The sequence below is a fragment of the Hydra viridissima genome, unplaced genomic scaffold, assembly GCF_058129835.1.
Source record: "Hydra viridissima isolate aposymbiotic clone 2 unplaced genomic scaffold, HvirCarnegie_v1 scaffold_22, whole genome shotgun sequence".
NCBI classification, from domain to species: domain Eukaryota; kingdom Metazoa; phylum Cnidaria; class Hydrozoa; order Anthoathecata; family Hydridae; genus Hydra; species Hydra viridissima.
Window position 1 is genome coordinate 448913 of NW_028324321.1, and position 13051 is coordinate 461963.

Here is a 13051-nt window from a genome sequence, read left to right on the forward strand (position 1 = left end):
GTCTTCTTCAAAATTTTAAAAATCGAATGCATTTTTTGGACAAAATTATAGGACTTTAATATTTTCCATAGCAATTTTACGATTCTGTATATTCACACTCCCCAAAGGGTTTTCCTAAGTATCGCCTAAACATTGATCCTGAAATTTACAGGCCGCGCTTAAGAACGCGCCAAACTGGTATTGAACATGAAAGCTGTTGACGAAAAAGAGAAAAAAAATCTTCTTCTAGACTTAAAGTAAGACTCCGACCATAATGGAGCTACATGTAATGGAGATACAATGTAATGGAGATACATGTAATAAGTTAATAAAGTGACAAAGTAGTTAAAAAGATCGGTTTTAATAATTTATTCAAAATTATTAACAATAAACCTATTTTATCAATAGTAGAGATAGTAACAATAATGAGAAACCCACTTGAGTTACTAAAAAAAATTCTAAAAAAGCTTCATCAGAAAACATGCAACTTAAACATTTACGTCACAACTTTTGCCAAATCGAACAAAGAGTTCATGCAGAAAAATTGGGCAACAGAAGCTGTTCAAGATTTCATAAAAGTGAAAGAAATTTTAATGCCGCCTTTTTTTCTCTTCCAAAATGTCTTTTGACGGGTCTCTTTCTTGCGGGTACTCTGATAAGTAGAGCAAAACTTGTTTAAAATTCTAATGCCAACCAATTCTAGAAGATATCTCAAACGAATTAGTAAATATACTCTTTGATGAGATGGTACGAGAAATCATCCGCTTCACACAAAGTGAATGTTACAAAGCCATCTTGCCACCATTTAAACTAATGCTCACAGCTTTTAGAGCACCGCCTAGAGAGCTTCGTTTGTCTTTATATTTACGAGCATGTTTTTCATAACGCGATAAACTTTTCTTTGTGCCCTGAAGAGAAACATATTGACTCAATGAGTCATTGCATGAATTCAATGAGAATCTTTTACACGTAATCTGAAAAAGGTTTACCTTTGATTTTTCAAACGATCCTTCCACCTTTGAGGCTGGTCTATTAAGGTAATCACGATGCGAAGGCATTGGCACTCTCGCACGCCCAATCCATCCTTTATCGCCAGGTTTTCGAGGTCTATAAATTAAAGTCATTTAACATAAATAAGAAAAATTAGACAACATTAAATCAAAAACACATGTGCAAGAGTATAACTCAAAAAAGGTTTTTATATATACAAAATGCAAGCTAGCATGTTATAACCGACCTTGATTCATCGTCTTCTTCGTTCTTGTCCACGTCAGAACTTTAAAAAAAACTTTACATTAATGATTTCGTCACAATAAAGACGTTTGAGTAATCTTGTAGTTTTCGAAAAAAAATTATTTTACACTAAACTAAATTTACATAAATAGCATAAATATTTAAAAACGAAAACAGGAAAAATTACCTGAGCCTTCTTCGCTTTACGCCGGAGATACTCGCCCTATCTCGCATTTCTCTTTCTTCGCGCGACATCTCGCTGAAATTAGTACTCACATTAAAAATGGGACGAGCCCATTGACCTACATAGGAAATAAAGTTACTGAACAAACAATCCCGTTGAATTGCAACTAAGGGACCCAAAATTTTATGTAATCACACTTACTTATTATTTTTCCGGCCAATTTTTTATTTTCAGGAATTTCTTTTGGATGCTTGAAAAGGAGCATTACGGCGCGTCCAATACCGCTAGACTTTAAAACACCTTTATCCAGAGGAGGGAACTAAAATATAAAAATCACATAACGTGATGTACATACATAACTAGGGATCGCCCGTTACAGTTTACGGTATACTAACTTTACGGTATACTTGGTATACTAAAAGTTAGTATACAGATTAGTATACCTGTTTAATTTTTTTTGTTAAATATTTTCGGACTGGTTTGATAATTTAATAATTATGTTTTCTTAATGAACTAAATTACTGGACTATGTCTATTATTTGACTAATCATGATTAAAGTGTTGTTTATTTTTAATTCAATTTGTTTCTTAGATTTACTTAGTAAAAACTTTTATTTGTGCTGCTCTTCACCGTTTTAAGATTGTTTATTCTATAGATTTCTCTGATCTGAAATAAATTAATAACAATAGTAATCATAAAAATCAATAAGTAAAAAGTTTAGTTTACGTTATACTTTACAGTATACTTTACGGTATACTTTACGGTAAACTGTACACTAAATTTTTAGTATACCGTACACTAGCGATCCCTATACATAACATGACGTACATTACATGACGTATATAGCATGACGTATATAACATGACGTACATAACATGACGTACATAACATGATGTACATAATATGATGTAGGTCCATTTCAAATGTTAAAAATTATCCATTGTTATGTTTTGAAAAATGCTTGCATTATATTTTTTGTTCAGCACAATTACATAAATTAATTTTGACCTTGAAAATAAAAAACGTGTTATAAATAACAATAACGATCTCTTCTCTGTTGTGGCTCTCAGCCGTTCTGTGAAAAATATCTTTACATTTTTTATTACTTTCAGGATGATCTCTTTATATTTTTTAAAACCTTTGTTTGTTATCTCCATTTTATACATGACCTTCTACAGCATCATTTTTACTCAACAGGTTGTCCGTTCCTAACTCCCAAAATTTAATTCTCTGCACCTTTCAATTTTGGCAATAGTTGAAAGGTTGCGAGTTCAAAGTCTTACTTTCACACAGTCTCTGAAGGCTGCTATGAAGAGATCTTTGACCTGAATCTCAGAAAATTATATAAAACCCTTAAGGCAATTACCTTTATTACAAAGCAACTATTCTACCATGTCAAAATTTAAATTGCTTAAATAAATATACAAGTGTAAAAAAAGATAGCACTTGACCAACATTCAACAGCTGAACAAGAAACAAAACATTTAATTATTTTACTACAGCTTACTTTGCAACAGAGAAGTATTAAGAATGAGGGAAGGGGGGGGGGAGGGGAAGGAGAAGGAAGGGAAGGGGAGGGATGTTTGAGTTAATACTAAGATTAAACATCTGTTAAAATTAATAATATTTTTTTTGAATTTAAAAAAAGTTAAGCAAATTTTTTGTTCGTGAACAAAAATTTTATTAGTAAGTTATAAGTGATATTGGTATTTTTACGAATTTCTTTTTTTTCAAATTGTTAAAATAATTTTAATGTATAATAAATGAAAACGAATTCTTATTAAAAAACTTTAATTAGAATTTTTTAACAATATTTTTCTACTTCTTAATCCCACCTCCCTTACTTCTCCCACTCCTTCTCCTTTGAAAATTCCTGGATACACCCCTGCTTTGTAATATAATGCATAAGTATCATAATGAGAATAGAAAGAGGGATGCATGTGACTTGGGTGAAATAACAATACATAATATGAACAGCACCAACAAAAATAATAAAAATGATAATAACAAAAATTTTTACTTCACTCAGCACTTTTAAAAAAGTTTTTCGAATATTTATATGTGGAAGAGCATGATCAGGCAATGGTGTCAGCCAATCCTAAAAGATAAACATTTATCAAATTAAGAAAAGTTTCAAATGTAAAATCTGACAAAGTAATTTAAAAATTACTTTGTCAGCTATTACAGTTGAAACTTTTTCACTTTTTTATATTGCAGCAATAATTAATCTCATTTTAATATACTGTTACTTAACAAATCTTTTACCTTCATTGCAGGCAACACTCCGCAATCTATCAATGTCTGTTGTAGATCTGCCCTACACAAAAATATACCATCTGAAAATTTTTTAAAACAACTAGCCACAAATAGAAAAATTATTAACACAATTTGAAATAATTTACTTTCAATTTTCATTATCTTATTTTTCATTATATTTGTTTTCATTTTATTTATTTCTTATCTTTAAGTAATAAACTTTTAATATTCAAATGGCACATCATTGAAAAAAAATCTTCCATCTCAAGAATTTTTTTTGTCTTTTTCAATAAAACCTTTTAATTACTGAAAGTTTAATTGCCAACAGAAAATATCAAAATACTTTCTCAAATGATTCAACACGCTTGGCAGCATTTTCATCTTGCTTGTAGCAGCTTTAGAGGATTGATTCAACATGCGATCAGTCTAAAAACACATGCTAGGAAATTTTTATTCAATACAGAAAATTTTCAAGCAATTTAGCTGATAAAGCAACAAATATTGTCAAAAACATTTTAACGAACGATGGATAAGTTGTCAGACAAAATAAAAGGTTTAATACTTTATTTGTGAATAAAGTAAACAACGAAGATTTTTTTCTAAAATTTTTTTCCTAAAAGTTTTTTTTTTTTTGAATAAAAATCAGCTATTTCTTTTATGAAAAACTCCATCAACTGCAATAAATCTCAATTTTGCATCGCTCACTTTCATAAGCTACTGAAAAAAATTCAAATTATTTTAGTTTAAATTGATGTGATCACTCAAGACTTGCTCTTTTAGCCAACTTCCCTTGTAAACCTTTTGAGCCAAACATCCCTAAAAGTTCTCAATTGGTTGTGCTTGAGACACACTTGGTGGGTTGGATTCTTTATCAACATAATTGACATAATTGTCATAATTAACATAATTGCCCATCCAACTTAAAGAATCTTAAGAGTAATGAGAACTTGCTAAATTTGAATAAAACAAATAGTTAAAGTTGTTATGGAACTTGTTAAATCCTATTTCTAAACATTCATTAACATAAATTGGTGCATTGATTACTAAAGCCTTTGAAGTATGAAATAATGGCTTGGACATACCATTGTCAGATAGGGCTATCCACATTAATTACTTTTAGGCAATTTTCTCTTTTCTACAAACCCAACCCTTTTTGGACACATTTGTGTGGTATCCAGAATTTCCGGGAATTTTATCACCTGCAAAACAAAAGTATTTTTCATCATTGGAGACCAGAAATAATTTATTATGGAGCTGATTAACAAACTTTTTGTTTATTTTCTCTGCTTTAAATTGTTGTTCCATAGTTCCATACTTTGGAGTCTTTTCATGCTTTCTGTATTGAATATTCTTTTTTTAAAACTGATAACCAATTATTGAAAAATTTACACAAGATTTAAGACCCAATTTTCTCTGACTGATCCCATTTAAATTGTTGACAAGTCTCTTTCTTTTCTCTTGTCCAGGATGTTAGATTACCAGAGCACTTTTTATCAGAAAAAGACTGACTAGTTTCAAGTCTTTTTAAGTTTCATAGATTGTATTTTGATATAATCTTTCTTTTTCAAAATGATTTCGGAGTTTACAAATTTTTTAGGTTAGAGTTGGATTTACAAAAGAGATTTTAAGAGGTTTTCAAAATGAGTTTCATTCTGCTGCATTTCACCTTAAATAAATTAATTTTTAAACAAGTAAACTTTTAAATAAATGTGTTTAAAACAACAAAGAAAACATTTCATAGATTTTTTTACTTATGCATTAGACCACATTGTTGTTTAACTCACTAGAAAAATTTACAAATGCATTATAGACCACATGGTTGTTTATTTTGCTAGAAGAATTAAATTAAAACTTGTCCAACAACTTATGCATCATCCGTTAAACTTTAAAACTTTTTATGTCTAGTTCCCAACCTCGGCAGCTTCCCTCATTTTTCTTATCATTGATTCAATGATGTCATCATTGTCATTAATTACTTCAAAGTCCTAAATTTTAAAAAAAGAATGAATTTACTACACAAACATTTTAGCTTATTTTTTGTAGTGATCCAAACACATGAAAAAAATCATATTTTAAAATGATTTATACTACTTTTTATTGTGACAAAAATTCTTCAAATTGAAATTAAAAAAAAAAAGTTTTCGAATTATTATTACTTTTTTTTTACCTTTTTAGATCTCCTTTTAAACTTGTTTAGCTGAAAATAAGAAAAAATAAAGTAAAAAGTAAATAATTAAAATTCTTAACATCCTCGATTTCAAGTGAACACAAATATTTATGAACATTGCTGGTTTCCATTTTTAACTGGAGAACAGCGAGAAAAAAAATCATTACCTCTTTCTTTTTTTGGAGCATTATGTCAAAATCGGATACAAAGCTAAATTTTAAAAAGTACACTTAACAGAACACATACAACAACATCACATTAAACTTTTCTGATCTGGTATTTGTAGAAATTTTTTGGAACCAGACAAAACATCAACTAAATTTTAAAAATTGTAATAACTCAAATAAAATTGTACTTATCGAACATATGATGTAAAACTTACTTTCGAACAGGGAGTTCTTCATCCTCACTGCTTTCCTCTCCATCTCCAGACTTTTTACCATCTTCTTGTTTTCTTACAACTGAAATGAGAAGAAAGAGTAGATTAAATTAATTATAAAACAATGATGAAAACCCCAATAACAGATAACTTTTGTGCTATAGAAAATCACATATAAATCATATAAATATCAATATAAATCATATAAATATCAGTTGTTTTATTTTAGATAATAGAGATAGTTACTGAGATAATGATGGAGATAACTGATGATTATTTAAAGATTTAGATAAATGAAGATAACCTGAGTGATTTTTAAAAGCATACTTTAAAAAATACTCATTAATTCTTGAAAATAACCCTTATTTTGAAAACTGTTACCTTTCTCTTTTTCAGGTAATATTTCTTCATCGTCAAAACCCTTTAAAAATTTTTAAAAAGACATCTTTATGGAGTTGATTGAAGTACACTCATTACCAAACAGCACAAACAAAAATAATAAAATAAGTCTAATCATCAATATATGACGTATAAATAATAACCTCAAATTCTTCTTCATCATCACTTTCACCAAATATATCAGCAATTAGATTACCAGCATCTTCTCTAGACACATTTGACAAAAAAACATTACAGTATTAGTAAAAACTTCCATCAAAAGTCTTTAAGTTACAGCCTCCAAACAAGCTGCCACTTGAATACAAAAATACAATATGGAATTAAAAAAACTACAACTGAGAATTATAAAAGACAAAATGCAGAATTTAAAACGTGTTACTTTGATGTTATCTATTAGTGGAAATTTTAATAAATTTGTATCAATTTATATTGTTTGTCTTAAAGAGCTAGAATTTTATTTCTTAAAAAAAAAATGTATTTTTAAAATTAATTTATTGATGCTCATTGAAAACAACTGTAGCTGTTTTAAAAACATCTTCAAAAAGGTTCCATGATGAAAGTAGATGCTAGATACATTTAACAAATGCATAAATTATATTTTTTTTGTGTACCATAAAAAATTTTAATTACTACTCAAAAATAACTGCCAATTGGGAATTAACTTGCTTTAGCAAGCAATAAACAAGTGACTCTTTATATGCAATTTATCAAATTTCAATTTATTTTTATTTACTTAAGGAAGCATAATTTACAGCCAGCGTATACTTACTGCTCATCTTTTTTTTGAGTGTCAGATTCTTCTGGATCACTACTTTCTACCTCATGATTGACTACAGATTTTTCTGTAGAGCCATTTTCTTTCTCTAAACCAACAAGGATTGGATTTATAGTCAATAGTGTTTATTAGTGAACCATTGAAACCAGATGACATTTAAAAAAATTTAAGCTTGTTCCATGTTAAAAACAAATTTTATAATATAGCTTTTTTTAAATCATTTAAGCCTAAATCCTTATTACTCAAAATGATTTTAACAAAACAAATATTCTTAAACCCTTAAATATAAAACTTTTAAATTTAGCATTTAACTTTCAAACCTGAATTATACTTATCCATGTTATTTAAGTAATGGCCACTATTATCTTTATCTAGTTCTTCATTTGTCTTTATATCAAAATCTACTTCATTTCTGTCACCTATTGGTTCAACATCTTTATCATTACTTTTATTGATTAAAAAATCATTTAGTAAAGTATCATCTTGAACAGGCAAATCGTCAATATCTTCAACATCACTAAATGGAGATGGGACTGGTGCTTCAATATCATCAACATTTTTTGAGATAGATGGTTTTGATGAAGTTGTTTTTTTAGAAGTAAGCAGGTTGTAACCACTATCATTTGAGTTTTCTTCGTCAAAATTTAATTCATTGTCACTTTCTTGAGTGGGACTAAATTTACCTTCCTCAGGCTCATCTTCTTTTTGATCATTTTCTTCATCACTTATATTTTCAAAAGCATTACCTAACTTTTCAACAGGACTGACAGCTTCAAAATCCTCCCCTGGATCTGAACTTGGACTAATAGGTTCAAATGTTTGATTTGTATCATCTGCAACAAGATTTCCTTGTTCATTTGGAGGACTAATTGGTTCAAATTCATCACTTTCATTAGAATGGTTAGAATGCTGCTCTTCATTTATAAATGATTTCATCTCTTTATGAGCAATAAATGAACGACTTGTTTGGGCAGGTGCTGGAGTGTCATCATCAGAGTCAATATCAGAAAAATTTAAATCATCATCATCATCTAGGGCAGCTGCCATTTTAATTTTTTTAAAGATGCACTATAATATAATGATAATGTTGTACTATAGAAATGAGTGTCATTGGCTAATAATAATATTAAAATTGTTTAAAAATATATTGTTCAATATTATTATTTTTATTATCATTATTATTATTATTATTATTATTATTATTATTATTATTATTATTATTATTATTATTACTATTATTATTATTATTATTATTATTATTATTATTATTATTATTATTATTATTATTATTATTATTATCATTATTATTATTATTATTATTATTATTATTATTATTATTATTATTATTATTATTATTATTATCATTATTATTATTATTATCATTATTATTATCATTATTATTATTATTATTGTCATTATTATTATTAACAATAATAGTAATAACAAAAATAAATCATAATACAAAATAATAATAAATAATAGATAGATAGGTTGATAATAGAACTTGGTAAATTTTCTCTAATATAAAAAACTTTTAAACTTTTTTCCAGCTTAAAATCGGAACTTCTTCATTAACCTTAAAAATTATTTAAGATTCAGGAAGAAACTTAAAAGCATGATATTAAATTTACTTGCTAACATTTAGAAGCTTCAGAATTAGATGTGAAATTGGAAGAAGGGAAAATTGTTTTCATCGAAAACGCATAATTAAATGCCGTTATTTAAAACCAAAACTTAATTTCCTTGCTCCATACGGTCCAAGTCAAAAAATACGGAAGAGAGCCCGAGTTGAAAATCTTTGACCTTCAGAAAAAAGTTACTGCAGCTCATAAATATTCCTAAGACGACTTTATCTTATGCAGATTACTAAGAAACTTTTTCAGCAATTTTATAACATGAACTACCTTCTAAAATCAGCTGTTAACACACACATACACACATATATTATATATATAGCGTATATAATATATGTATAATATATATAATATGATATGTAATAACATATAAGATATAATATATTGTAATATATAATATATATAATTTTCATATTATATATATATAATTTCCATATTATATACATATATATATATATATATATATATATATATATATATATATATATATATATATATATATATATATATATATATATATATATATATATATATATATATATATATATATATAATCAGAAAGTTAAAAATGAAAAGCGTGAAATCTTGGAGCTTTTAGCTTTAAAAAAAGTCAATGCAATGGTGTTTTATTTACATACTAGAATGCAATCTTATTTCAAGTTTTTCAATTTTATTAATTAATTGACGATTCACGCAAAATCTTTAATCAAGACTCGACAAATTAGTAAGGATTCTGTATTTCATTTTCGAAATCTTTTAACTAGCGATGTTGGTAAGGATCTTGTGTTAATCAAGTAATTTTAAAAATGCTCATGATTTATTTCTCACACGTTTCTATAAACAACATCTTTCCTGAAAAGAAAAAAAATTATAAAAACACTTGAATGCTTCAAGTAAGAAACAAAAAAACCCCACGAGAAATTATTTAATATAAAACTTACAAAAAAACGAAATGAATAAAAATTATAAAAATACTCATTACCCAAAGTTATTAGAACCAAACAAAGGAAACGCTAAGAAAACACATAAAAACGTCATAAAACGTCATAAACACGTCATAAAAAGGATTAACTTCAAAGCTTACTAAAAAAATGCATCGGATGGTGAACGAATTTATGATAAAGCAATTATAGGTGCAAATTTATCAGCAAAAAATCCCTTTACGTTCTACACATTGCGAATAACGCCTCAGAAGATTGAGACATTTAGGGACCGATCAAATTAACAAAAATGAACTAGAAAATATCTTTCGAACTTTTCAAAATAATGAAAGTGCACAAACTGATAAAAGCAGCGTGAATGCAAGCATATCTTTTTTCAAAATTATTGAATATTCGTGCTGATAATAAAGACCGATGATGACTCACGTGTCTTAAACTACAGGCCTATATCGGTACTTCCTTGTTTTTCAAGGTCGTTAGAGCGTAAAATGTATAAGTAGACTTACACGTACTTACATTTGACAAAAAATGACACGCTGCATGGTAATGAGTTTGGTATTTAAAAACAGTACTCCGCCCACAGAATTTGAACGAGTGAATGAAGCAACTAAAATTTTTAGTAATCAACGTCTAATATTTACTCCGGGCTGCAGTTTTCAAAAAGATTTCAACGTCATTGCACCGGCATGGAACTTTTATATAAGAGTACTAAATCATGTAGGTTACCAATCCTGCGGTCCTAATGGTTACTAACCCTGTAGGTAAGCATAAGTGGAGATTGGGGTCCTTTGATTCTGTTTTTTTTTTCTCTTCAAACTTATTTAAGTTTACATTTACAATAATTTTATTATTTAACAAATTTGGACCCTCTTTAAGCTGAGGTATAAAATAACAAATGTTTTAAAATTTTACATTTTTTACGGATTCAAAAATTTTACATTTTTACGGATTCAAAAATTTTACATTCAAAATGTTTAAAAAACAATTTTTTTTTTCTTTTTTTCGCTCCTAAATCAAGGTCTAATGACTCCATGATCTGGATGACTCCATGATCTGGATGCTTCTCTTGTCTATTAAACCATGATTGCATAAACGTCTGTCTATTAAACCATAATTAACTCATGTCGGTTTAAAATTTGTACAAGTGACTTCTCTGCAATGTTCAGCAGTGTTGCTCAATCCTCAGTTGAGGTGTTCCACGACTGTACAATACAGTAGAATATTGATTTCCCAAGCTTTATTCTTTTTTTATTTATTTAAACTTTAAATTTTGTGATAAAAGTTTCTTTGATTTGTTGGAATAACAAAAACTTTTCTAATAGTTTCATTTTTTTAATTTTTTTTTGCTTTCTGTTTCCTCTATCTCAATCTATTGAACTGTGTTCATTCAATCGATTGAATTGTGTCTATCCAAACCTCTTCCCTGGTAGCTACATGAAGTACACTTTTCGACTTTAGCAAAAAAAGAGCACTAAGATAATCCTGAATCAGTGTTTAACATAACTACGTCACTCTGAATAAATAAAAACTAATTTAAGATGTGTAATTTCTCAATTCGTAAAATCTTTTAACTCTCGTTAGTTTAGTCAAGCTTTATCTAAAGAATCTTTTTTTTAAAATCTTTTACTTCAAGAAAAAGACCATAGCTGTGTTTGTCAAGAGTTAAGAAATGAAGGGTGCGGGAAATTAAGAATATTTATTGGGCTAAGAAAATCTGGGTTGACTTTAAAAAAAAAAAAACTGAAAATTTAATGTTAATTTGAACCAAATTAACATTAAATTTTTTTCTATCGAATAAGAGAAGTTTTAAAATTTAATTTTCAGAGCCGCGAGCAGTAGATTTTTTTCGGCCTCGGATCTTAAACCTCGTTTCCCCAGCTAAAAAAACCTCTGATGGTGAACTAATTTACGATGACGCAAGTTTAGTTGCAAAATTAAACAACAGCATTCTCATACTGCCTCAACTTTAGCGGTAAAAGTTCTAAAGGCTTTTTAAATCATATTTGAAGACATTGATGGATTTTAGTAATATTTTAAGACATTAATACATTTTAGTCATATATCAAAACTTTGATACATTTTAGGAATAACCCTAACTAATCCAAACTCTTAAAAATAGTAAATGTGCAGGAATTTATAAAAAAAAAAAAAGAAATACAAATCAGTTTTGGAAACAATTAAGTCTATCTGATACAGTATTTTCAGTCATCTTCTTGAAACAAGAAGTGTTCCTGATAAATTAAAAACTGCCGCGTCACACCGATGTTTAAGACTGGTGATTACTGTAATGTCTCAAAGTATAGAGCCATATTTGTACTTCCTTATTTTTCAGTTTTGCTGGAGCGCATAGTAATCATTATAAGCATGCAACGGAAAATAACATGCTGTAAAGCAAACAATTCTGTTTTTAAAAGCAATACTCCACTGACCACGCAGCAAATGAGTCATAGAAATAATTCGTGCTTTTAACACAATTGTTTCACTTGATCTCTCAAAAAGTATTTGACACCGAAAGTTGAACACACTGAACTATGGTATAAAGGCTCTGTTCTAGGACCCTTGCCGTATTTTTTGTATAAAAAACGACATCTACTTAAAATCAAATCTTATGTATTTCAATTTGTTTGCAGACGAATTTAATTTATTCTATTCTCATTAAAAATCCTCGTTATATAGTTTACCATGAGCTTGTAAATGAATGAAGGGAAGGGGGCGCCCCTTTTTGTGTAAAAATGCACAAAAAGATAGGCGCAAGAAATGCTTAACCATGCTCTGAGCAGAAATGAATTAAAATTTAATAATTTTGTGACTAAAACAACGGCACCAAATAAGGCGAAGAGCTAAAGAGGTTAGTTAGCTTGAATGATTGAGTAATTAGCTTTTTTTTAAATCTAATAATTAATTAGAGGGGACGTTCAATGCAAAGTTTGAGATTGTTCTTCCTCAGGGTCCTCAGGGTTGGTAACTTGATCAATACCGAGTCCAAACTCACTGGCAAATTTTATAAAGTTAATCTTGTAAAAAAGCCATTACGAAGCCCCATTTTGGATGCCATTTTTATTAATAGTAGCAAACTTCATAAAAAAACTTCATAAAAACTAAA

The 13051-nt window shown here is 28.3% G+C and overlaps 1 protein-coding gene across 1 annotated transcript; it reads right to left on the bottom strand.

Annotated features, from left to right (window-relative positions):
• Positions 1 to 333: 333 nt before the first annotated feature.
• LOC145191367 (protein IWS1 homolog) lies at positions 334 to 8495 on the bottom strand. Its single transcript, XM_090075559.1, has 16 exons — positions 7694 to 8495; positions 7368 to 7461; positions 6742 to 6805; positions 6581 to 6620; positions 6203 to 6281; positions 5988 to 6030; positions 5821 to 5850; positions 5567 to 5638; positions 3997 to 4079; positions 3663 to 3714; positions 3418 to 3495; positions 1598 to 1715; positions 1400 to 1514; positions 1217 to 1255; positions 969 to 1086; positions 334 to 887 (listed from the first exon to the last, which is right to left on the bottom strand). The coding sequence occupies exons 1-16, from the start codon at positions 8418 to 8420 to the stop codon at positions 762 to 764; spliced, it is 1878 nt and encodes a 625-aa protein (XP_089931685.1). The 5' UTR covers positions 8421 to 8495; the 3' UTR covers positions 334 to 761.
• Positions 8496 to 13051: the final 4556 nt, after the last annotated feature.

Bases quoted from the DNA above. Each gene is read 5' to 3' on its own strand.
- LOC145191367 (XM_090075559.1), bottom strand. From the start codon at position 8,420: ATGGCAGCTGCCCTAGATGATGATGATGATTTAAATTTTTCTGATATT. The intron at 5,851-5,987 runs GTAATGATTTTT...TCTTATTTTCAG, and splicing joins TGCTCCAAAAAAAGAAAGAG to CTAAACAAGTTTAAAAGGAG. The intron at 1,716-3,417 runs GTAAAAATTTTT...TTTATATTTTAG, and splicing joins TTTTAAAAGTGCTGAGTGAA to TTCCCTCCTCTGGATAAAGG.